The 25,772-nt window shown below is 34.3% G+C and overlaps 1 protein-coding gene across 1 annotated transcript in view; it reads right to left on the reverse strand.

Moving 5' to 3' along the window:
* Positions 1-804: 804 nt before the first annotated feature.
* Positions 805-25,772, reverse strand: part of PDS5B (PDS5 cohesin associated factor B) — a 105,497-nt gene continuing 80,529 nt past the window's right edge. The window contains exons 18-35 of the mRNA XM_039323602.1: positions 22,576-22,681; positions 21,338-21,498; positions 20,012-20,135; positions 19,704-19,862; positions 15,599-15,667; positions 14,251-14,387; positions 13,290-13,413; positions 12,930-13,134; positions 11,472-11,586; positions 11,170-11,302; positions 10,582-10,701; positions 9,943-10,005; positions 8,033-8,178; positions 5,344-5,443; positions 4,558-5,021; positions 4,378-4,479; positions 4,032-4,170; positions 805-3,376 (exon numbers count right to left, since the gene is read on the reverse strand). Of these exons, the coding sequence (XP_039179536.1) occupies positions 3,341-3,376; positions 4,032-4,170; positions 4,378-4,479; positions 4,558-5,021; positions 5,344-5,443; positions 8,033-8,178; positions 9,943-10,005; positions 10,582-10,701; positions 11,170-11,302; positions 11,472-11,586; positions 12,930-13,134; positions 13,290-13,413; positions 14,251-14,387; positions 15,599-15,667; positions 19,704-19,862; positions 20,012-20,135; positions 21,338-21,498; positions 22,576-22,681 (2,503 nt within the window). The 3' untranslated portion in view covers positions 805-3,340. The remainder of the gene's footprint in view (positions 3,377-4,031; positions 4,171-4,377; positions 4,480-4,557; positions 5,022-5,343; positions 5,444-8,032; positions 8,179-9,942; positions 10,006-10,581; positions 10,702-11,169; positions 11,303-11,471; positions 11,587-12,929; positions 13,135-13,289; positions 13,414-14,250; positions 14,388-15,598; positions 15,668-19,703; positions 19,863-20,011; positions 20,136-21,337; positions 21,499-22,575; positions 22,682-25,772) is intronic.

The raw sequence follows: 25,772 nt of genomic DNA on the forward strand, positions 1-25,772 counted from the left end.
TTATTTCCTAATATTTTGTGCTGGAAAAATCACATAAGAGTCTTAGCACTTCCTCAATAAACCCACTAAATAAAATAGAAGAGCACAACATTTTTTTTTTAGCAGAAGTAAAAGCTTATCATTCCACCTCAATGGTATGAAAATAAAACAAGAGAAATCCAGCCCATACCTATGACAAGAAATATTTAAGGAATAAACTATTAAAACTACCAAGTTTAATAAACACATACTTGAATAAATCAGGATTGATTGTTCAATATGTGTTCAGAAATCTCAAAGCTCTGTAATGCTCCTACAGTATAAACTGCTCAGTGAAAACTTGTACAATAGGAAACAATAAAACCATACTAAAGAAATGAGAATTACTAATAGATCTCAAGGTTGAGTATCATCAGATTACTGTGATCTGTTACCACACTAAATTGATATATTCTTTTATCACTGTGGCTGTGCGTGACTTGTACAATTTAACGAGACATCATCACCATAATTAAGTGGCCCGTACTAAATACAAGGTTCAAACTGATGAAAAATATGCTGTTCATCACCAGCATAACTGTAGGAAAATCTAATAGTAAGAAAATGTTTGTACTACCAAACATTGTAGTAAACAAACTATGATGGTTTTCTTCTGAGCATCTTCCAGTCTTCTCACTAAAGTACATTTTTTTATTTCCTTACAAAAAGAGCATTAGAATCTAAACACTTGTCAAACATATTTGTATCTTTTGAAACTGGTGCAAAGAAAAATATTAGAAAAACAAGCCAACTTTATAAATTAAGTCACTCAAAGAAAACAGCCAATTTAAAAATAAAGTAATTTATATGTACAAATATGAAGGCTGCAGTTTGCAGCAAGATAACTTACTGTAATATTATAAGAATTTCATGCTTGAATTTAACAGTGAGCTCAATTTTTGTTTAATGTAATACATACCAAAAAATGAACATAATGAATACTGACTGAATCTTAGCATCCAGTCTCTTTATGTATTATTTTACTTCATTTAACTGTATTAAAATCCCAACGCAATGCATTATATTTGTTTGAGAATAAAACCTAAAAAGTTTAACATATTGTCCCATCTGCACCTATTTTCCTAAGTACACATTATATTCCAAGAAATAAACATTTCGAATGTCAAATTATATATTTAATTTACATTAACATCTTATGATTAACTGATTTCAGCAATATTAAGGAAATGTGATCAAACTATGTTCATGCAAATAAATCTTCAAAAGCCTGTGAACAGTTTTTAATGTTTCATACTTCATATAAAATGGTTTAGATATACTCTGCAAAATGATGTCAGTGAAATGTTATCAGTGAAGATAATATCATACATTATGTTTTTATTTTGTAGATATAAAAACTCTTAATTTGCACTGCTAAATTTTATGAACCATTGAGGTTACATTGTGTGGGCAACTTTGTAGTCTTCAGAACCACCTCTAGCTAATATTTTTTTGATTGCTGTTACCCAAAATTATGGGCATAAAAATACAATATAGCTCAAGAATAATAATTACTAGCTAAAAGAGCTACTAGAAAAGCACTTAAGTAGAACAGCTTGATAAACACAAACTGTTTGCCTTTGTCTATTGCTGTGGCTTAAAAAAAATCAATACAAATTATAATAAAAAAGCTTAGAAAAAAGTTGGTTTTCCTCTAAAAAATATACTTGCAAACATGTTTTCAAATCATGGTATCTTTTCATCTTTTCCCAGGATACATATATTCCCTTGGAATTATAACATAGATGTCTTTGTTAACTTATGACAATGCTCCATTATTCCATGAGATACAACATTAATAAGTTAAAACTTGAATTCCTCACTTACACTGCTACTGAAAAGGAGGAAAACAGCATAGGAAACCGTAAAATGTGCATGGCTAAGCATAAATAGTAACCTATACATTTTGGTTCAAACACAGTTTGGAAAACTGCATACATGACAATGTTTTAAAATAGTTTCTCCTCTATTTTCTGTAATTCTACCAAAGAAACAAAGTTCAATCACTTCAATGTAAAACTTATACTGAAATGTCATACAAATTTTTGAATACCCTGACTGAAATATTTTGCAACTGATCATTCAAATGCAAACACATTTCTTATTACTTCAATCTTCCAACTGTCCATGCTTATATCCAAGCACACAAACATAAAAATATTGGCTAACCAAAAAAAGGTACAATAGACTCTTGGTAAAAGATTTTCTCATGAGTCAATGTAGCATCTTCTAGATAAGAATTTAAAAATTACATTGCAATTCCATTACATTTCTTTCATAAACATGCAACTTACTGTGATATACAAAACACTTGGCTCTGAAGAAAAAACAGCTTTATAAAGACAGACTGCATCAATAAAATTTTCTGATTGACATGGTAATAAAACCTGTATTTTCACTAAAGCTCAGATATTAGGTCTCATATTTTAACATAATAATTTGATGAACATAATGTTCAGGAGGGAATATACACATTGACATACTAGACTATTAAAAATTCAGTTACAGAATTTTATTGATACAGCAGATTAACAAAAACTAATAAGGGAAAATATGAGGATCAGATTTCGTTACATTATTTAATAACACATTTTAAAAATTAAAATAGTAAATTCTTTTAAATGCTCAATGCCACAAGAATTCCAGAGAAATCTGTTATCAATACTGAGGTGCATTAAAAGACTATTCTTTCACACATCTGCAGTTGGATATACTGTTTTATCCGACATTGTTTAAAAGCAATTTGGCACCTCCAACGACAGACAACTGCCAAAGGAAAACACTGAATTAGATACCTAAAGAGAATGTATTTTCTTTTATTTTCTAACGAATAGTGTCAGAGCAAGTGTCACTATTTTGTCAAAGTGATTTTTTTTCACAGTTAAATGCCAAGAAAAATAAGAATACAGACACTGACAAATATTGCTTGATACCCATTCTTACATTTTTTTTTGTCTTTTTTTCCAAATCAATAGCTCTACCAAACAGTCTGGTACTGTTGTGTAAAGCCGTGATAAAAGCTATACAAGCACTTTAAAGTCAGAAATATTTTTTAAAAAAGGATTATTTACAGACAGGTTTTTTTAGTTCTTTTGTCTATATAGCCAGCATACGTTACATTTCACAAAACCCCATAGTTAATGATATAAACATATGTGTGGATTATGCTCATGACCTAGGAGCTTCAAAAAGCAGGGGCAGGAAATAAAGAGTGATTTAATTTCTTCAGCAATCCCATTGTGAGTATCAACAGTTCTCTTCAGCCTAAAAGTTTGCAAATGATAAGAGTGACATCACTAAAAAATGGCAGGAACATGACTCTTCATCGTCTTTCTCTTTTAGATGTTCTCCGACGAACCTGAGAAAGCCAAAAATCAAGAATTAGAAGCCTCAAGTATGGTTTTCTGCATACATAAGTTCCAAAAACATGACATTGGGTGCAACATCAAGAATTTAAAAATCTGCAGTGTTGATATTTATCTAGCTGTTTTGCTCTGCTTTCAGTGGAAAATGCATTTCAATCAGCATTGATTCAAGGAAAAACATCCATTAACTGGAACATCATTTAGATGAAGCATTCCATGATATGACCAGACAAAAAGGATTAGGCAGAAAAGTTTGCCCCACTAATTACTAAGTTTAATTGCATTTAAATGCACAGTTGAATTCAATGAGCTTAAACACAGTCCAGTATATGATGATCGTACTGAAGGTTTAAAAATATTTTTCCATTTTCTCTGTGTAGGTATCCATCTGGATAAAGGCTAAGATTTAAAATAAGCACAAGTAATGCATGCTCCCCCCATACACACACACATAACACACACATTTTGTTGTATTACAGGAAATGGAATTGCCTATTTCTTCCCAAATGAAAATTGTCTCATTTTTAAAACAGAGAACTGACAATTCTGCTTCACTATATTTAGTAATGTCAAAGTACAAACTTTTAAGTTTCAACAGTATGAAATGCATAGCCATTCAAATGAATCTATGTGCATAAACATATTTACTCTGATTGAGGACACATCTTCTTCCTCCATTGTTACTTCTTGAGAAATATCGTGAATGGGAGAACTACTTTGAAATACGTCCATCTCTTCGCTAGATTCATTTTCTTTGCTTGCTGTTTGTTTTGATCGTCCAGCTCCTCTAAAATAGCCACAAACCAAGGGATCACTAAAAACAGTTCTTAAGTTTAAGCAATGAAGAAAGATTTGGGGAAAGGATTAGACTATCTTAACATCTAAGCAACATTATTTTTGGTGAATCTTATTGAACTCACAGGATCTTCTAAGCTATGGAACACTTTTTAAATTAATTTAATGAACCCTTTGTTAGATTGATATCACATCATACCCTTTCTTCTGCTGAGTAGGTGGAACTTTTGGTGGTCTTCCTCGTCTTTTTTGTGGCGTAGACTGGTTGGACTCAGCTGTACTTATTTCTGATGATTCAGATCTGTTTTGGAAGGATATGCAATTAAGTCACTTGTCAATTTAAATTTAAAAATAGCAGACAACTGCACAAAGGACTTACCTTTGTTGTGATTTTTTGGGTACTTTATTCTGTCGACCTTTTGACTTCTGTTCTATGCTGTCTATTTGCCTTTCTTCTTCCTCCTCCTCCTCTTCTTCCTCCTCTTCTTCCTCCTCCTCCATAGGTTTAACTGGTGCAGCTTTTTTTCTCCCTCTTTTAGATGTTTTTACTGTTGATTCTTCTTTTTGTATGCTTCCTATAGCTGCCTTTGGAGGTCGCCCTCTTCTTCCCTTCTTTGGTGGGCTGTTTTGTTCATCTTCACTTTCTAAGATACTCTCTTTTAGCCTCTTTTCCTCTGACCACTGGGGTTCTTCAGACTCTGAAATAACTGCGGCTCTTTTTCTGCCTCGCTGGCTACTTCTAAGCTTTGATTCTTGTCCTAATTTGCTCAGGTCATCCATAACCAACTTTTCTTCAGGATCTGTAATCATTTTCTTTCTACTTCTGGGCTTTTCCAGCTCTGACTGAGGAAGAAAGAGAACACTACTTCATCCATCAAATATGTCTAGATCTTACTTACATAAGAAAATACATTCTACAAATAAGCTGAAACCCTCCATATTTCAATACTCAAGAATTGTATTTTTCTTTATGGCATAATAATATAAAAACTGACCAGAAGGGCAGAATAAAAACTTTAAGGAAGTACGTTTTTAAGGCACTCTTCCTAAAACTTGTGCTTTAGATGAATAATCATCAGGCACATCTCTGATTGCTCACATTTTTTATTATTTTTTTAAAAAATAATGTTACAATTAGTTGAAAAGCAATGCTATTAATTCTTACAATTTCAGAATCATCTCTTTTATCATTCTTCTTTCCTGGCAAAGATGACGTCATTGTGTAGTCTTCATTTTCACTGTGGTCTAGTTCAGTACTATCAAGCCTATTATAATTAAAATATGCAAAATTATTAAAATATATAATTTATAGCTGCTTGATATTTCAAAAATTGACAACAGCTTCAGGGTAAAATACAAAGCAAAAAAAAATGAAATAATACAATTAAATTTTCATCTATATAAATTCTGCCTCAAAAATATCCCTATCGTCATGAAAAGAAACAGGGCTGCCAAGGTAAGTGAAGCAACTTTATGTATCCTTACCCTGTATTTTCACTGATAAACTATTGTCATTGTGGAGTACCTTTTGCAGCTTGGTTGATTGCTTGTAGACATTTCATTACCTGAAAGGGAGCAAAATGATGGGAGGAAACCCCACACTCACTAGCACTGATGTTACTTAGGAGGATAATGAAATGTGTGCAAGCAAACAACCAAATTCAGACAGCAGAAGGACTCCACAATTCAACTGAGCTACAAATATTCTCTCCTATTAGAACTATACTGTTATTATTAAAGTGGCAGTCACTCATCTATAAAAAATAAGGAAATGTGAGAGGTTAAGGCATCAGACTAGAAACCAGGAGGCCATGAATTCCAATCCTGCCTTTGGCACAAAGCTAGCTGAGTGAGCTTGGTCTAGTCACTTTATCTCAGCCCTAGGAAGGAGGCAATGGCAAACCATCTTTCAAAATCCTTCTTAAGAAAACTACAGGGCCTTGTCCAGGCAGTCTCTGAGAATTGGACACAACTGAACAGAAGAAAAGGAAAATGACCATCTTTTACAACCTTCTGGCAACAACATCAATGGGAAAGCCAGATTCACTTAACAATCATGTTACTAACTTAACAGCTGCAGTGATTCATTTAACAACTGTGGCAAGAAAGATCATAAAATGGGGGCAAAATTCATGTAGCAAATGTCTCACTTAGCAACAGAATTTTGGGGCTCAGTTGTAGTCATAAGTCATGGACTAACTGTATTTTATTTCAGCATCAGCTTAAAGTAAACTACTGCTATAGAGCCAGGCTGGTGTAATCGTTATGATACCAGCCTAGAAAATGAGAAACTGAATTCTAGTTCCACTTTACGCCCAAAGCCAGATGGGTGATTTTGGGCCCGTCACTCTGTCTCAACCCTAGAAAGGAAGCAATGGCAAACCATTTCCAAAATCTTGCCAAGAAAACTGCAATGACTTGTCCAGGCAGTCACCAGGAGTCAACAACTTCACATTATAGAATAACTTACTACTACATCACAAAACAGAATAATTATACTTTGTTCCTGAACTGTTCTTAGTCTCTTTTAAACATCACAGGAATATTGGATTATCATGTGACTCAATGTGATTTTACAACTTTTTTGTTGTACTGGTTAAGCAAATGCTGCAGTTGTAGAATGAACCAATGGTTCACTATGGTGTAATTCTGCTGAAAACTAGAAATGTTGCTTTCTGGCAAAAATTGTTGTAAAATACAGTAACATCACAGCAGGATACTGCAAATGGCTATAAATGCGACCTGGATGCTGAGTGCCCAAAGTGTGGTCATGTGACTGAGGAATGAGGTCTGACCATCAGAACTTTGAATCCAGGTCACAAGTCCCCCTTTTCAGGCCAGTTCAAATTTCAAATGGTTACTAAGCAACTATTCGTAACTCAAGGATTATCTGTAAATGAACAACAAACTATTACCTTATAGTATTTAATTAACTAATTGCAAGCCAAATATTGTTAAATGTTTTATTCTTTTACCCAGCAGATTTGGGGCTCATAGAAATGTTGTTGCTGTTTCATATAAATTCTGCTATTTCTTTCTGGATCTAAACCAGGGGTTCTCAACCTTGGCAACTTTAAGACTTGTGGACTTCAACTCCCAGAACTCCTCAGCCAGCTTTGTTGGCTGAGGAGTTCTGGGAGTTGAAGTCCACAAGTCTTAAAGTTGCCAAGATTGAGAACCCCTGATCTAAACAAAGTTTTTATACTATTGCAGTTCATATTCTGGTTAGCTAAAAAAAACAAGCCTGCAATCATAATTTAGCAGTTTTAGAGCTAAAAAAAATTTCCATTCAAAAGAAAGGCAGAAGAGGAAGAAGTATACAAACCCATTTTGTAATTAACAAAATATGTAATTAGTAAGATGCAATCTAAATCAATTTAAGCTAGTCAAAATACAGAACTATTTTCTATCAATTAATACAGCATTTTCTCCTTCAAAGAACTGTTTTTCATTTAGCAGGTTAATTTGAGAAAAAATAGTTTTCAAGGCAATCTATTAAAGCTTATGGAGAAATAGCTATCTGAATCCATGTAAAAATACAAATGATATAATACTATCATTAAAACAAGCTAACTATTCATGCTCTATAATTCTTCAACATGGTTTTCTCAGTGTGAACTAAAGGATATATGTTACACTAATTCATTCATTTATTTTATTTACTGAACAAGTGTAGAAATGAAAATCACATAAGAAACAAACACAGAATTATATAAAAACAACATTTTATCATACTGCAAAGTATACAAATACAGGATGTAGGGAGAAAGACAATTAACCACTTGTACTATTTCAGATATCATTTTTTATTTCTTGTTTATCTAAAAGCTATTAGCGACCTTTGTATTACTTGCCTTCCTTTGATTCTTCCAGGTGAGCTTGGGTTTGAATTGCTACTAGCATTGCTTACAGTTTCCATCCGAGAAGATTTAGATTGAGATTGCTTGCCTGCTGATGAAAGGGGCTTATTAACTGCCCCAAGAACATTGGCTGCTTTGGGCTGTAAAAGATAACCCAAAATAGTTATCCATTTAATCTATATATTCTATATTATGAGTGTATTTTCTGAAATAAAGACAAAGCCTCAAAATCTAAGTTTGTAAACTCTTCAGAATATCTTAACATAACTTGAAAAAGGTTTTCAATTACAGTTAAGTCAATAGCCTATAAATTAATGTTGGTCAACAAAAGAAGATGAAATAGGGTTCCTCAACCTAAGCAAAAGATCAAATCAAATGTTACGTCAGAGTAATTACTTCCTTAAAATTGATTTTTCTATTTAAAATTGTACTGTGTGTGTGTGTGTCACACATTTCTAGCTATAAAATTATGAATGTATCAAATTCAACTTTTTTTGCAGTTAAGAATGCTTAAGCAAGATATTCTTTAAAATGCTTATTAGAATGGCTTATTTCTAAGATGGCAGTGTCTGGATCGGCTGTGGCTGCATTGGCTCTCGAAAATGAAAAGTTTTTGGAGGGATATAAGGGATATAGGCCACATGATCGGGAAGGTTTTAATGTGTTTGAGCAATGTGGTGGGACTAAGGTAACATACAACCAACAATCTTTGTTGGTATGGAGAGTTTTTAGCTGTTTTGGAACTGATAGGTGTTTCCAAAGGAGGCAGAGGAGAAGAGGTCCTGGGGCTTATGGAGCAAAGGAACTGGATGAGGCTCTCAGCAGGCCCAGAGGGAGAGGCATTTGAAGGAGTTGGAGGCAGCGAAAGAGTGCTCCAGGGGCAAAAAGGAGAGAGTCCCCTTTAAGGAAAAGGTGGAAGAGACAGGATCAGAAAAAGAAAAGGAGGGGAGGTTGTCATGCAGGAATACAAACTAATTTGAGGGCTAATCCACATGGAGCTCCGTTTCCATCTGTCCTGTTTGCCATTGTTCACTCCCTAGAGATTAAAATGGACTTTCTGAAACTTGAGCTAGCCACGAACAAGGAGTGTATATCGGAGGTGGTGACCCTTTGAGATCTGTATGCAATAAAATTTCATTTTGATGTATGCCGATTGGCGTACATTCAAAGTGATAATAAAGTTGTTGTTGTTATTTCAGAACTCAAATTACATGTGATCCATGGAGCAAACAAGTAGTCAAGAACTCCAAGTGTTTCCACATTATTTAAATGTACTTATGTGCATCAACATATATGTGTACAGTGTTAGAACATCAGTAGTCCAGCAAGACACTACTGAATTTAAGCAGTATAAATATTCCTGCAATATACAGTACTTTACTGTTAAGAGGCTTTCTTGAAGATCTGGCTAATTTCCTAAACATCTGTTTGATATCTAATAATGATTTGTAGTTTTAATTCCTGTCAATATCCCCCATATACTATGTATGAAACCAGCTTCCGCTCCACTAGATCTTTACTATGTGGAATACTGCAAATGATCAATCCTGGAGTATACTAATCATAATATTAATGGAGTATCCAAAATTCTGTCTTCACTATATCTTGAAAATCAACCTGCTCTTCAATTCTTCTAACGTCCTTCAATTCTTCTATTGTTTGAAGACCTTTCAGCACCTAAAGATTGATGGTCTTGTTTTGTTAAACCATGCCATGTAATCTCTGCAATGCAGTATATGTAGAACTGCCTTTGAGTTAGTAACTAAATTAGTAAATGGGATATTAACATAAAACATCAACAATCCTCATTCTAATAAATAATTTCAAAGTAACTTTTTATTTTAAGAATTCTATTTTGGTTAGAATTATTCTGTACAGGTCCTAAAAAATACACAAATACCCACCTTTCCTGGAGTAAAAAATGATTTCATTTCTGGAGGCAGATAGTTTTTGGTATTACTGAAATTCTGCAAGTAAAGGAAAAATGTAGGTAAGATCCCAGTCTTAAAGATTAAACAGATTGCATAATTTATATGCTATTGCATAACTGACTATAAAACTAATATGAAATTATGCACAATTGAGGGCAGAATTACACAAATGAAAATTATAAATTGCTTGTGACACTTTTTAAAAATTCTATATCATGAAAACTTTTGTGGATTATAGCTTAATGAGATCCAGTTTGGTGTATAAGTTTGGTGCAAAAAGGAAACAGGACACCATTATCTCTAGTTCTCCTTCAGGCATAAAAGCCAGTTAAGTGATTTTGGGCCAGTAACTCTTTTTCAGCCAAACCCATCTTGTAGGATCTCTGTTGCAGAGAATATAGGAAGTAGAAGCACTGGCTATATATGCTGTTTTGAGTTGACTCCAAAGAAAAGTGGGATAAAAAATAAAATAAACCACACAACGCATTTCATGTCATATTAAATTCATAATCCTTTGAGTTACCTGGCTACATTATGCATAATATTTACTTAAAACACATAGTTTTTAACACATAGTTCCAATAAAATTTCTAAGGAAAAAAATCACATTACTTTGTCAGGTTGAGTGAAATATCGAGCAGGTAATACAGGGTCTTTGGGAGATTCCAAACTATATGTTGTGCTCTTTGATATTATGATGTTCATTGCTATGTCACATACTGTATAAAGTTTCTGAAAGAGAAAATGTGATTTTGTATCATGTCAGAAAACACTACTAATTAAAGACCTGAAAAGGCAAAAGGAATCTACCCTATGTTTGTATAAAAATTCTACAATAATACCAAATAAACTAAACTTATCAATTTCCTATTTCAGAAGTATGTTATACTATACCAAATAAAAAAGCTTTACAGTTGTTTGGAGAATTAAAGTATATATAAACAGTATATAATTACACAGCAACTTAGACAATTTCTACTGGTTATCATAGAATAGAATATAACACCTTTCATAGGAACTATCACAGACATATTATACTAAATTCTGTTTTATATCTTGTATTCTTGGAGAGGACAGATTATGCAGAAGCCCAAATTTTTGAATGCAAGAGAACTGATTATTTATATGCAGCCAATTTCAATGACCTAGATAAAGATTCACTATATCTATAAAACATTAGCAATACTCAATACAACTTACTTCATTCATTTTTGTGTCTTCAGGTCCTTGAGCATCTTTAGTCTGTTTAATATTCTCTACCATTTTTCTGATAAATGCATGACTATTATTTTCATTTTTAGCCATTAATATTTCCAGTATGAACCAGAGACATCTGAAGAAACATAAAATATAGTTGTCAAATAACCAATTGATTTTCCTGGAGAATAAACCAGGTACTGAATTTTGAAGAAACATTATCATAGTTGTGCTGAATTTTTAATAAAAATATAGATCAGTATGTTAACATACACTGACATATTTCATTTTAAATACATTCTTACTCTTTAATATCTTTTAATTGTTCAATGTCTTGGATTTTGACATAATCAGGATCATGTGCCAGAAGATGGATAGTATATGGAACAACATACTCTGGTAGAAGTGACAAAAGTTTCTCTGAAAGTGTAAATTGAAGAAAAAATTGTAATATTTGGATGTATCATTATAACAGTAATCAAAGAAATGAAGTGTTTACATTAAATATATATTAGATTATAAATTATCTTCAACTGCATAAAATAAAGAGACAGTCATTTAAAGTTCAAGAAAAAATATCTGATGGATATATAGTTTCAATGCACAATCAACATGTACTGAAATTTACATGTTTTAATTTAAATAATTTCTTGGTTTGAAATTCTATGCCATGAATTTTTCAGAAGGATGGATGGATTTATTTAAGCCACTCAATTGCAATCAACTGAATCTGATGCAAAAAGCTTGAAAACAAGGTACAGAAAATAAAATTGTAATGTATCACACACCAAGGTTCAATGAATTTGTCTTAGGCAAATCTGCAATGTATTTTTTTTTAATGTAACGAGGCTTACAACACGCTTAGGCATTAAGAGAAGCAAGCTTTAGAGCAGGGTAGAAAACATGCTCACATTACTAAACAAACAAATTTGACCTCAGAACTGCTTAATATCAAAGTTATTGTTTTTACAGTTACTGAATAGTAGAAGAAAACCATTTTAAGTAAAACTATAGATAGGAGACAGGAGAGGTCTGCACTGATTGTGGGAAGTTGTATTAAGAAATGAAATGGTGGAGTAGGCATGTATATATGCTGTTAAAAGGCATAGAATGCATAGTCATGGTGAGAACTAAATTTAAAATAATGCAATTCATGTTTATTCATAAAATGTATTTTTTTCCTAAATCAAGGCACGCAGCAACATAATTTTAATGTAAAAACAAAATATTTAAATAAGAAATCACTGTTATAGTTACAGCACCAAAACAAGAACGAAGATCAAATAATAGCACGATCATAATAAACAAAAAACTAGATAGAATATTCCAAGTTGTTTGGCGCTGCCTGCAATCTGATATCACACAATAGCTTTGATCATTTTTCATAAATGGAGAATCATAATCCAGGTGCTTCTCACCGATAAGACTGTGCTTTATGCATCTTACAAGATAATGGGATGCAGAAAAGAACAGAATGCTACTACTAATATAGGAATGTTCATGGAAGAGAAGACTGCTATCATAAACCTACAGAAAGCTTAGCTTTAAAAATAATAATCAGCAGTGTGAATTGGGTTTAGAAGCAAATCAAGACTCAATGCAATCATTGAGTATAATCTTGCTATTTCATAACCACATTCTTCCACTTCAGAAAAGCTTTTAAAGCAAACTGTATTGGTACAGAAAATGAATTTAAATACCATGAGGACATGGTGTTAATGTTGCACTTTAAATTATTCTGCTAGTGTTCCAAGATTTCTTACCACTAACCGCTGCATGCTGCTTCAGATATTCTCTTCTCACATTTATGTTTTTTACTAGGCACTGTCTGGCATGAGCTCTTCTCTCCTTTACTGGGTCTTTTGCACACAATGCGCAAATAGCCATATATTCCAGTGGTAACCTGAGTCTTGATAGACCTTTATGAAGTTTCTGAGCAAATGCTTGTCTAACTTGGTAACATTCATCCTAAAAAGAAGAAAAGAAATTTTATATAACAATGACTCTTCAGTATCTGTTTAGGAAATAAAAAGCCAAACTGTTTGTCACAGAAATCTGAAATGCATATATAATAAGCATACAGAGCTAATGCTAATTAACACCCATTCCTTCAATTTTCTTACATTGATGGCTAATGCACAAAGTTGATACTGTTCTAATGTGATGATTTCATGATAACAAGGTTCCTGTGCCAGTTTGACAATAGCACTAGCAGCAGCTAGCCTTAGACGAGACATATCAGGTTTGCTGAAAAATAAATAGAAAATATGGACTAGTTAGTATATGGATAATTTATTGAAGGTATTTTTGCTTATTTTTTTGTTGCCATCACAAAGTATACTGAAGATAGTGATCATTTCTATCTTTGAGCATACATAATATTTAAGATGGTAATGAGTTTAGAAGATATCTCATCTTGTTTAACTGAAATATGCACAATGGTTTTGCCTATCCATCTTCTCTGCATTTACTAAGATGAATCAAAAAGTTTCCCATCAATCACAATATTTAGTTTCATCTCCTTTAAAATAAATTGCTTTTGAGGTTATGATAGCAATTAAGACTAGAATTTCCATTGTTAAGCAATATGATTGCAAAGTGTGACATCATGTGATTGCGTCACTTAGCAACAGCAATCCCAGCAGTCATCATAACCTGCTATTGTAACCTCAAAATCACACAGGTAGTTAAGTGAGGAACTAATGTGACCACCCCATGGGAAGAAGTGAGAATCTCAGGCAAGCAGGCCAATATGTAAGAGCTGTAGGTAGGCAGGCAGGTGCCATGGGGCAGGTTCAATGGAATTCAGGCAAGTGGATGCCATAGGTGGGCAGGCACAAAGTTGCATGAGTGGGTATGTGCTATGGAAAGAGGATAGATGCTCCAGGCTGATGCTACAGATCATGGGTGGGTACTATGAGCGCACAGTATAGAGCACAGGGGGTGCCATTGATGGGCACTGGATGCTAGAGTTACTAGATTCATCAATATAAGGCAGAGTATTCTGCTCAGAATGGGTCAGAAATATATTTTCATTTCCTGCATTATTTGAAAAAAAAATGTTTAAAAGTATCATTTATATACCTAATTTTCCCCTGTTCAGTTAGATCTCCATCACTGTGCAAGATTGTTGTTAACAGTCTTAATGTAGATGTTCCTGATTTACTGTGGTTATTCTTCATTCCTAGTAACCATCGAACCATCATTTTAATTGCCTGGATCTGAAATAAATGTTAACAAATAATCAAGCCAAATTTTATCACGCTTAGTAGATCATTATAACATCTCAAGAAATTTCACCTTGAACAGAGATTTTTTCCCCCAAAAAGCATTATAAGAAAAATATAACTTGGCAAGTGAGAAATTTATATTTTCCTTAAACCAAACTACAAATTCATGCACATTGTTCTCCTTTAAAGGAACTGTTAACATTGTACAGGGAGGGTGCTCTACTTTATCACTGGGGAAAGATCCTCATCATCAGGGAAAGACCTGGAGAGCCTTAAAGACCTGGTTGTTCCCCTGTCTTTGCACTGTTGGATGTATGATATCTTTTTTATGATCAGTTTTGCCATCTGTTTGCCATTTTATGTAGATTGTTATTTTTTTATATTGTCTTTTATTGTGAGCCACCCATTCAGTCTTCAGTAGGGTAAGACCTAAGTTGAATAAATAAATGAAATTTATGAATTTTAATTATTTATTTGGTGTTATTATTAATGCAGCAAGTATTGCTGTTATCATCAAAATACAACACAAGTTTGAAAAAAAAAACAGAATACAGTGACTCTGTTGTAGTATATCTGTCTTTACCAGAAGGGCTATGCAATTCTTTCTATTTAATTTGGAAGAGTGTTACAGATTCTGTTTTAAAAAATGCTTTGGAACTTAATGAAATTTCAAATTGTATAATAACTATAATATTTGGCACTTTTGTAAGTAAGGCAGAGTTGTAGTATTACTTCATAAACTGCTAGTAAGAACAATTGTAGTTTTCTGTACCTGCAAATTCCATTGTATTATAAGAATCCACAGATTAAGACTAAGCCAGTCCACAACTGCAGGACAAAAATTACATTGCTCCATATTATACTTTTAGACCTACACTTTTAAGTGTTAGCCATCTAACTATAAAAGGGATAATGTCTACAATTGTTCTCCTTAACAATAACTATATAAAATAAAATAGATTACTGCAATGATTATTTAAATTAGAAACACATGCAAATATCAAATTAATATCTCAATAGACTATCAATAATATGTAATTTTATCAATATTTTATTATACACAGTTACTTCATTTTTAGCCCCAAAAGTAAATGAAAATGTGCTACTGTAGTTACATCATGTTTTGACAATAAAATTTAAACAGCACTTTGCATAGGTAAAATCAAAGTAATTATAAAAATATAAGTTTTTAAGTAGTGTACCTTTACAAGAGTCTCAGGAGAAACTTCTTCATCTGGCACCCATAGCTTAGTTGTTTTTTTTCCTGGCATCTGAAACAAATTATATCAGTTGTTACTTTAGTATCATAAATAACATTTATACATTCTCCCTTGAAGAATGCATAGCAAATTTTAAAGATAATTTAAGCTTTTTTCAAAGCCTAAGAACTGTTCAAACATCTCCATAATATGTAAGCAATCTCAAGCAAAGCTGTTTTAGAAGATGGATATTTTAAGGTCAAAAAATTCTACTTTCTTCAGCTGTTTTGACAGTCCTACTGTTACAACACGTAGACCTACAATAATTGTTGTTGATTATAATTAATAACCATTATTGTTTTGCAGTACTGCAGTATTATTCTCTATTTCACCTTGTAACACAGCTTTAATATTGATACATTATGGTCTCTAATATAGACAGAAATGAAAGTATTAAGGTATTTGGTATGAATATCTGCCCTTAAACAGCTTAGCTTTTTGGTTGGAGCAAAACAGTAAATACTTTAAAGCAGGGGTGACAAACTCACATCACATGACGTGCCGCAATGTATTGTGACTTTTTTGCCATTGCCGGCAATGGGGTGGGCACGGTTTCGCTATGATGCATCCGGCCCGCGGGCTGGCAATTTGACACCCCTGCTTTAAAGACACTGAAACGTTGCTAGGCTTTTTACTTTGATGATGAAAATGAGGTTTATTTTATGAAATAAAATATTTGCATTTGATTTTTTGGAATAGATTTTGAACAGATTAATCTTTAAAAGGCTAATCCTCACTTCCTCCTAAAGTAGAAGCAAGTCACAGAAGCAGCCAAATATCAGTTCCATATTATGTTTTATAAGAAAACAGTGGATGGTGAAGAGACGAAGCTTGCTGAGATGGAGAAATTCACAACTTTAATTAAAGAAAAGACACTGACTGGTTTTAATGCTAACTGGAAACCCCCTTTGTAATTTTTGCATGAAACAGAAAAAAAATGAAATTATATGATTTTGATGAATAGAAAAAAAATGAAAGTTGTGCTGTCAGCTTAGAATAAGAGGGAGTTTGAATTTATACTTATTACTGATGTAAATAAAATCAGAAGTGATTTCTTTATATTTCTTTTCTCATTATTTTTAACTGCACTTCTGGTTTTGTCCTTTGTTTCTTTACTTTTTCTCTTTCTGTAATTATTAGTTACTCTTAGTTTTTATCTTGTTTCAACAATTAATAAAGTTATCATAAAAATTAGAATACAGTATGTGAGATAATATTCAGAGAATCTTAACCATTCTTTGCCCTCCAGATAGCCTACAAGGGATAACAGACATGGCCAAAAGAATTGGTACTCCTCTATTTTTAACCAAAGAATTCAAACTTGTCATCGTATAAATTGAAAGTAACACAAGTAAATGGCATCTAGCATACTTTATTCCAGGGTGTCAAACTCATTTTCATTGAGGGCTGCATCGGCATTGCGGTTGCCCTTGGGGGGGGCGGGGTGTGTGTGGCCAGGCAGGGTGGGTGCGGCCTACTGGGTGGGCGTGGATGGAGTGGTTGTGGCCTGTTGGGTGGGCATGGCCAGCTTTACATCGTTCACGTCAATAGTGCCTGTGGGGGGCCTGGGCAGGAGTGGGACAGATCTGAGGGTCTCTGGCAGAAGGGGGTGGGATCAGGACCACTTCCAGGTGATGACGCAGTTCTTCATTCCTCACAAAGAGTGACACCTCCCCAATATGCACCCAGGGGATGGGGCCGACACAGCAGCGGCTGGTTCCTCGCTGTTTCCAGACAGCCTTGTGGAGCTAAAACTGAATGTGTTTCAGCATAGATGGCCACCACAAAATTGTACATTGGCTCCCTCCTGGCTGGCCTGGGCCAGGGCCAAGGCAGCGGGGGCCGTTCCCTCACTGTTTCCAGGATGGCTTCGTGGGCCACATGAAACCACTTCGCAGGCCGCATCCTGCCCCCGGGCCTTGTGTTTGACATGTCTGCTTTATTCCATAGTTCATACAGCAAGCTTTTGACATATGACTAGATATATTCTTAAAAACTGAGGCAATCATTGTAAGCAGGCACTTTCTGAAGCTCTGAATAAGATTTATACACTTCTCAATCAGCAATATGTTCCATTCTTGTCCCACCTGTAAACTGTTCCTATTGTCTTAGATTTGATGGCTCCTCTCAATTGTGAGTTTCAGCTCTTTCCAAACACATTCAGATCAGGACTCATAGCAGGACACTTTAGAACACTCCAATGTCTACTTTTCAACTTCTTGGATTGTATTACATGTATATTTTGGGTCAGAATCCTGTTGGAGAAACTGTGACTGCAAACATAGCTTCCCAACACTGGGCATTATGTTTCATTCCAAAATGCAGTGATAATCTTCATTGTACCCTGAAGATTCAAGGCACCCGGTGCTGGAGGCAGCAAAGCAACTGATAACATTATGGAGCTTTCTCCAAATTTCACAGTAGGGATGGTATTCTTTTCTTTAAAACCATTGTTTTCCCTTCTATGAACATAAAGTTGCTGTGACTTAAAAATACTAATTTTGTTTCATCTGTCCAAAGGACATCGTTCCAGGACCGTGGGTTGTCAACATCATTTTAATGAATTCCAGTCTGGAGTGGGGTTTAAAAGTGGGGCTTTCCCGGGTCTGCTATCATGGAAGCATGTTCACTTAGATCAGTAGTTCTCAACCTGTGGGTCGGGACCCCATTTGGGGTCGAACGACCATTTCACGGGGGTCGCCAAACAATGCAGTCCGCCATTTTTCCCCCCTTTTCCTTAGCTGTGCTACTCCCTTTTATTCTATTGGCTTTTGAAAGCCAATAGAATAGACTCTCTTGAATAGAGTCTAATTCTATTGGCTTTCAAAAGCCAATAGGAATTGTCCAGGTTGTCACTGCCCTGCTGAGCCCGCCAAAAGTCCCATTCTGCAAACGGTGCTGCACCAGTTGAGTAGTCCTCAACTTACAACCGGTTGAGTAGTCCTCGACTTACGACCAGTTGGGGGGTCGCGGCATTAAAAAGGTTAAGAACCACTGACTTAGATAGTGATGGTTGTAACTTGCTGCATAGTTCTTGATCTTAGATGTGAATAGCTTCTGTTCTGAAGTTTTCCTTTGTTCTTACTCCATCATTCAAACTACCCTTCTGTTCTATCGGGGATCAATTTTCTTCTGATAGCCATATCTAAAGAGGCAGATTACTATCTAAACCTCTTAATAACATTAATACCTGTGGTCAAAGGAACAAGGAAGCTCTTTGAAAACAGTTTTGTACTCTTTTAACTTTACTATGCTTACTATTACCTTCTTCCTTTCTTCCTCAGATAATTCTGTTTTTCTTTCTCTTGTCCATATTAGTGCTGCACACAATGACAAAAAATATCTGAGCACTTTTCCCCATTCAAACAGGCTGAGTGACTGATTATGAGATTGAAGATATCCATGACTGTAATTAAAGAGTCTGTTAAGATATCATTAAAACCCAATAAAGTCTTTTAATTTCTAAGAGTGCCAATAATTTAATCATGTTCATATTATTTTCATTTATTATTTCCAATAATATGTTAAGTTTTATATCCAAAACAAAATGTACACTCAATGGCATAAACATACACATAGCTGTGGCAGTTTAAATTTATTTCATATGAAATTGGGATTCTTTGGGGGAAAGTGGAAGGTACCGATATTTTGGGCCATGTCTGTATGTGAATCCAAAACAATATGAAGAAACCAGGTGGGGGAGAGCTAGATTACAATAGATACTATTATGAGTTCATACTATTTAATAGAATAGAGTTTGTATACAAAATGTGTACATCTATTTTTTTAGAAAAAGGAAAGAAATTGAATAAACAGGAGGAAAAATTCAATTTGATATTTCTCAAGGAACTTATTATATTCTTGATGTATATTATTTTTCATAAGTTTACAATGTTATGATTATTCAGCTCAGTATGCTAGACTTACTAAGAACTGTACAGCTATTTTCTCTTCCTAAATGAACACAATATAATGTACAATATACTATTGTACGTTACTATTTTTCTCTTTGATTTTTTTTTTACTGCAAAAAGCAAAACATTCTTACCCTGTCACTCATTAACAATTCTTTAACTATAAATGTAGCCACCAAAGATTTCAGCGGGGCAGCAAACTGATCAGGTGCCAACAAGGCTATGTGGCCAATGGAAACCAGTGGTGTAATCAGATGTTCCAGATTACTTGGATCGAGACTCTTATGTAGCGGCTAAAATATATAAATGATGATAAATGTTAACATCAATATGCCCTTAAAGAGTAGTTAGCTGCAATCATTTAAAAGTATTTTAACCTTTTCAAAATTAAATTCTTCAGAATTTTCTACTAATGCACTATAAATATAAAATTAAAAAATACCTCAAATATCTGTGCAAATTGTGTTTCTTTACTGGAGAATATTGCATGGATGCAGTGAATGGCATATTTGGCCTGTCGAGGAGGACCTTTTTTAGCTTTATGTTGCAAAACTGGAAGCAAAGCTCTAGAGTAAAAAAAATATATATATAGTATATATATAAATGTAATCACATCACATGTTATGTTTGCTATGGCCGAATCTATTAAACATGTAGTAATTTCCAAATGTTTTAAGGCAATAAGATGACAGCCATACACAAAGATTTAAGTTTCATTTTCATTTCAGTACAAGTAGTCCTTGGTTTAAGAATGAGTTCAATTCCCAAAGCCTGCCTTGAAATCAAATTTGTATATTGTATAATACTGTATAGGCAATTTTGTTTAATGAACTTGAACCATTGTATATTTAACTTTAATCCTTGTGTACTTAATTAGACTTTTGCTATGATAGGCTCTGTTCCTAATTATGGGTCTTCCTTAAATGGGTGCATTCTTAACCTGGGACTTGCCATATTCGTGATCCACCATGCAAACCAAAACTTCAAAAATCATCCCATGATTTATATACATATGTAATATAATTCGCTTCAGTTTATATGCCTTTCCAATCTCAATGACTCTGAATCCAATATTGTGCACATGGGCAGCACCTCTCTTCCTGATTCAGTGCAAGCCATACCAAAGATGTGGCTACTTTAACAAACCTGAGGTGCTCAGGATCCAAACGTTTTCTTCTAAAATCATTTTTGAACCATCCACAATCCTAGTCTATAAAAAGCTTGTATATGCATCAATGCGCTAACCTTTTAAGTACAATTTTTAAAATCTGTGACAATATATCTAATTCCTAAAGATAACTTTATATACAGAGGGAAAGATTTCATTCTTTTTAATCATTATCATTCCTCAGCATTAAAGACAATGCAAATTTCAGTAACAGAAGGCTCAAGGGAAGCAGCTAAAAATATAACAGTAAAGTGAAATCTTTAGGGCACCGATCTTGCTAGGCAAACATACAGGAATGCTACTGAAATATACGTAAGTATACTTTAAATATACTTATTTGCTTAGCCTTATTCTAGGGGGTAATGTGCTGGCCTAAAAAACAGGAACCCGCTGTAGTCTATTCCCCTGCCTTAGGCATGAAAGTCTGCTGGGTGACCTTGGGCCAGTCCATTTCTCTCAGCCAACCCACTTCACAGGGTAGTTGTTGTAGGGAAAATAGCAAGGAAAATATTATGTATATTCACTGCCCTGAGTTATTTATAAAAAAATAAATAAGATTGGGTGAAATTCTAATAAATAGAATTCTAATAAATAACTCACGATCGTATGTGTAGAAAATTCTCCTCAATTTTGCTTCCTGTGTTCTTAAAAATCTGTAATGCAGCTTCAGCTACTTTTTCATCATCCATTTTTAAACAGGCCAGGAGTGACTCAAATGTTTCAGCTGAATGGAATGAGATAGGGTGGGTAAATGAAAGAACCTGCAAGAGTAAGGATTAAAGGGGATTTTAAAATCATTCTTATGTTAACCTATGCTTACTGAATAAATTTCCTAGACAGGATTCCTGCAAAAGGCCTTTGTACAGCTTCAGCTTGTATACCAGTTGCGCCCATTCCTTGATCAGTAGGCCTTGCCACAGTTACTAATGCCCTAGTCATCTACAGATTGGACTACTGCAATGTACTCTATATGGATCTACCCTTGAACAATATCTGGAAGCTTCAGCGATATACAATGCAATAGCATGGGCAATTATATGCGGTCTAAGAACAGCACGTTACATCTCTGCTCCGTGAGCTGTCAGGGATTGTTTTGAGTCCAATTCAGGGTCCTGATTTTGACCTATAAAAATCTTCACAACATGAGACTATCTGAGGGTTTGCCTCTCACCAATTACATCAGAATGATATATTAGACCTGCCAGAGAAGGCATGCTGTGGGTACTAATTTGCTAGTTCTGCTGAAGATACCATCAGCTGGGGACCTACATTTGGTGGTTCCCAGAAGAAGCCTTACGGCTCAGAGATCTTCATAGTGACACTATTCATGGCTAATAGATTTTTACTATAGTAGTAGTAGTAGTAGTAGTAGTAGTAATGTTGGAAGGGACCTTGGAGGTCATCTAGTCCAACCCCCTGCTCAGGCAGGAAACCCTATGCCATTTCAGACTAATATTTGATGACATTCAATTTTGTACAAATTTGTATTCTATCACCTTTTTCTTCAGAAAAAAATGAGACCAACCAGCACTGCTGACCATACGAATTAGAAAATTTTCTCTTAAATTGAGAAAATAATATGGATTTCTAAATATTATGGGGCAGGTAATACTAATAAGTACTTATGGCTCCAACAAAGGATAGAGGTGACTGCAAAGTTAGAGATCAGTCTATGAGGAGGGATTAATTTCAGAATTACTTCCTTTCCTTGTCCACTATTTCATGAAAGTCACTCGTTATTATACTTAAGAAAATTCTTAATTTTTTTTCTAAAAGTAAAAAAATAATTTATAACAAAAAAATTATTACAACAGTGTTTTCTAAACAAGAAAATTTACCTTAAGCAATTCAAGACCTGCTCTAATTGCCTGATCAGTAGGAACACCTTCATCTTCATCATCTGCTGTTCCATCTATGGATTTGTTCACTTGTTTAATAAGGGCACTAATAAAGGAAATGATAAGAATCATGCTGGACATTCTATTTAAAAAATGATCATATGTAACCAGTATAATTGAACAAGAAACATTTTTCCTTCGATAGAGCAATGGTACATATTTAAGATATACATTTTTCTTTTCATTAATATTTTTGTTGTAACCATTCAGTAATGTCCGACACTTGGCGACTTTATAGGCAAGTGCTCTCCATGCAACCCTGTTAAGCACAGCTTCTTTCAGTTGTTGGGTGTTCAACTTTGAACCAATATATTGATCCTTCTGATATTCATGTGCCTTTTCTATCATCATCATCATCATTTTAGCCATTGTCTATGCACTACCGGTTGAAGGCTCTTCTGCATGTTTCCAACCAATATGGTCCTGAGATTTCTTTTGCCAACTGGGCCTGCAATACTTGCTGATGTCCTCAATCTATCTTGTTTTAGGTCTCTTTTGTGAATGCTTTTTATCAAGCGGGATCCATTCTATGACTGCCTTGGTTCATTGCATCAGTTCTTCTTGCTATGAGAACAGCCCTTTTCTATTTCAATTCTTTAACTCTCTTGATGACATCGGAAAATTTTTGTTTTTTTCATAATCCATCTAATATTGGCAATGTGATCTCGAGTGCCACCTCCCTTTTTAAAACCAGTTTGTATATCAGGTAACTCTTGATTGATGATATTCTATAGCCTCTGTTTAATTATTTTTAACAAAATCTTGCTTGCATGAGAAATCAATGCAATCATGCAATAATTGGAACAGTTTATAGCACTGCCTTTCTTTAATAATGGGATAAAAATGTATCTTTTTCAGTCCTGAAGCCACTGACATGTAGTCCTTATCTCTTGACATAGGGCAGTGATGATGTAAACTGGAACTGGTCTTAGTAATCCTTTCCAGTTTGGCAATTTCTCTGTGGCTCATTCTACTTTTTTCAAGATGTTTGGTTCTTTATTAATTGGGCTTTCATCGTTGTCATGTTGATAGTAAGTCAAACTGCTATAGAGTCCTTCTTTATATTCTTTCCATCTGTTCTTGATCTTCTGCTGGTCACTTAGTAAATTCCATTGCAGTCTTTAACAGTTCCTTGCCGTGCTGAAAAACTGGATCACATAATTTTCACTATGGCAAACATGACCTTGGTACGTCCCTTCCTGTTAGCTTCTTCTAGATGTTGACACTGTTCCTCCTGCTGCCTATTTTTGTCTTTCTTGGCTTCATGTTGGAAATTGCATTCAGCTTTTTAACTTCGTCTTTATTACCTTTGGCTTTGGCTGCCCTTCGCTGATCAGCTATTTTGATGGTATCATCAGATAGTCACTTGTTTGTTCTCTTTGGTTTTGACCCAAAAAATATTGTAACACTGTATGCGTACATAATTAAGTAATTCTGACTCTGAATTGATGGTTTTATTATTTTATTTGGCTCAGATTGAAGTCAGAATTCAAAAGCTCTAGGTTCAATTCCATATTCATCTATGGAAATTAATTGAGAAATTTTGAGCCAAGTAGTATTTTCTAACCAATCTACCTTGCAGAGCTGCTGCTGTATAGAATAAATTTGGTAAGAGAAATGTACTGTATATTGCTCTGGGCAACTGAAGGAAATCAGGATATAAATCAAATCAAATCACTCAGTCAAATCAACAAACCACTCAATTACACATTTTTATTTGGGAGTCTTTGATCATCATATCAATGTATTATTATCTATTTCATATTACTATTATTTTTGATAGTTTTGTATTATTATTTAATAGTAAGGAATAAAATTTACCCTAGCCTCAGGTAGTTTGAGAATTTAACTTTGAAAGTTACACTAAACTTTTCTAAGACATAAATAAGTTATTAATTATGATCGACTGTTCTCTTTGACATACAGTAAAGAAAACTGTTTGGATGAAGGCAGTGGTTTTCAAAACTCTCTCTTTCAGGAATCTTGCTTTATTAATTTGCATGTCAAGATTCTGTAGGTTTTAGGGCCTTTTGAATCTGGGACTTTACCATCCTTTGTACTGGATGGGGTGGCACTACCCCAAACAGACCTAATGAACAATATGGGAGTCTTTCTGGATTCCAATCCTTTGCATAACTTTGGATGTTACGTGTGCTGTCCTGTTCACACACACACATATGTAACTGTGGTTTAGTGAGTTTATTAATATTTCCCAGCTCCTCCTCCTCCTCCTCCTCCTCCTCCTCGCAGCTTCCCCACACCGGTCCGCCCGCATTTCCCGCTGCCCATGGCGCTGAAGCGGATACAAAAGGAGCTAAGTGATCTGCAGCGTGATCCACCTGCACATTGTTCGGCTGGACCTGTTGGAGATGACTTGTTTCATTGGCAAGCAACTATTATGGGACCTGATTTTTTGATTTTTTGGAGTTAATCTCTCTTTTTCTTTTGTTTAATTTTTGTAACTTTTAAGAAGGAGTAAAGATTTTTCTAAGATGGCTCCAAAGCATTCAGTATTTTTTTGTTATAATGATCTCCTTTTGAAGGATTTTTTGAATTTTTTTAGACTTAATCTCTCTTTTTCTTTTGCTTAATTTTTGTAATTTTTAAGAAGGAGTAAAGATTTTTTTTAAGATGGCTCCAAAGCATCCAGTAATTCCTACAGCTCCTAAGTTGGTTTCTTTTTCAGTGTTATCATCAGTGCAACAACCTAAATCAATAGCTTCACCCTCTTTCTTGGTACAGCCAATAATTGTGAAGGATTTGCAAGATATGATGGGAAATGTTATATCTCAAATTAGGGCAGAAATGAAAGAGATTTTAGAGGAAAATAATAAGATTTTGAGGCAAGAGATAGTTTTGGCTCTAAAAGGAGTTGCCTCTGTTCTTGAAAAGCTGAACTCTCGTGTAGAAGAGGTAGAAGAAAAAGTGGAATTGATGGAGGGAAAATTTGAAAGCATGGAAAAAGAAATGGAAAATGAGATTCTTATGCTTCAATATAGACAAATGGAATATGCCTTAAGAATCAGAGGTTTGGGAGAGTCTGTGCAAGGAGATCTGAGAGAGATGGTTGCAAAGGACTTTGCTGTGATTTTGAATAAAGAAAAAGAGGAAATACTTAGTGAAATTGAAAAATTATT

The sequence above is a fragment of the Crotalus tigris genome, unplaced genomic scaffold (assembly GCF_016545835.1).
Source record: "Crotalus tigris isolate CLP2741 ecotype Arizona unplaced genomic scaffold, ASM1654583v1 scf7180000024280.1573445, whole genome shotgun sequence".
Taxonomy (NCBI): domain Eukaryota; kingdom Metazoa; phylum Chordata; class Lepidosauria; order Squamata; family Viperidae; genus Crotalus; species Crotalus tigris.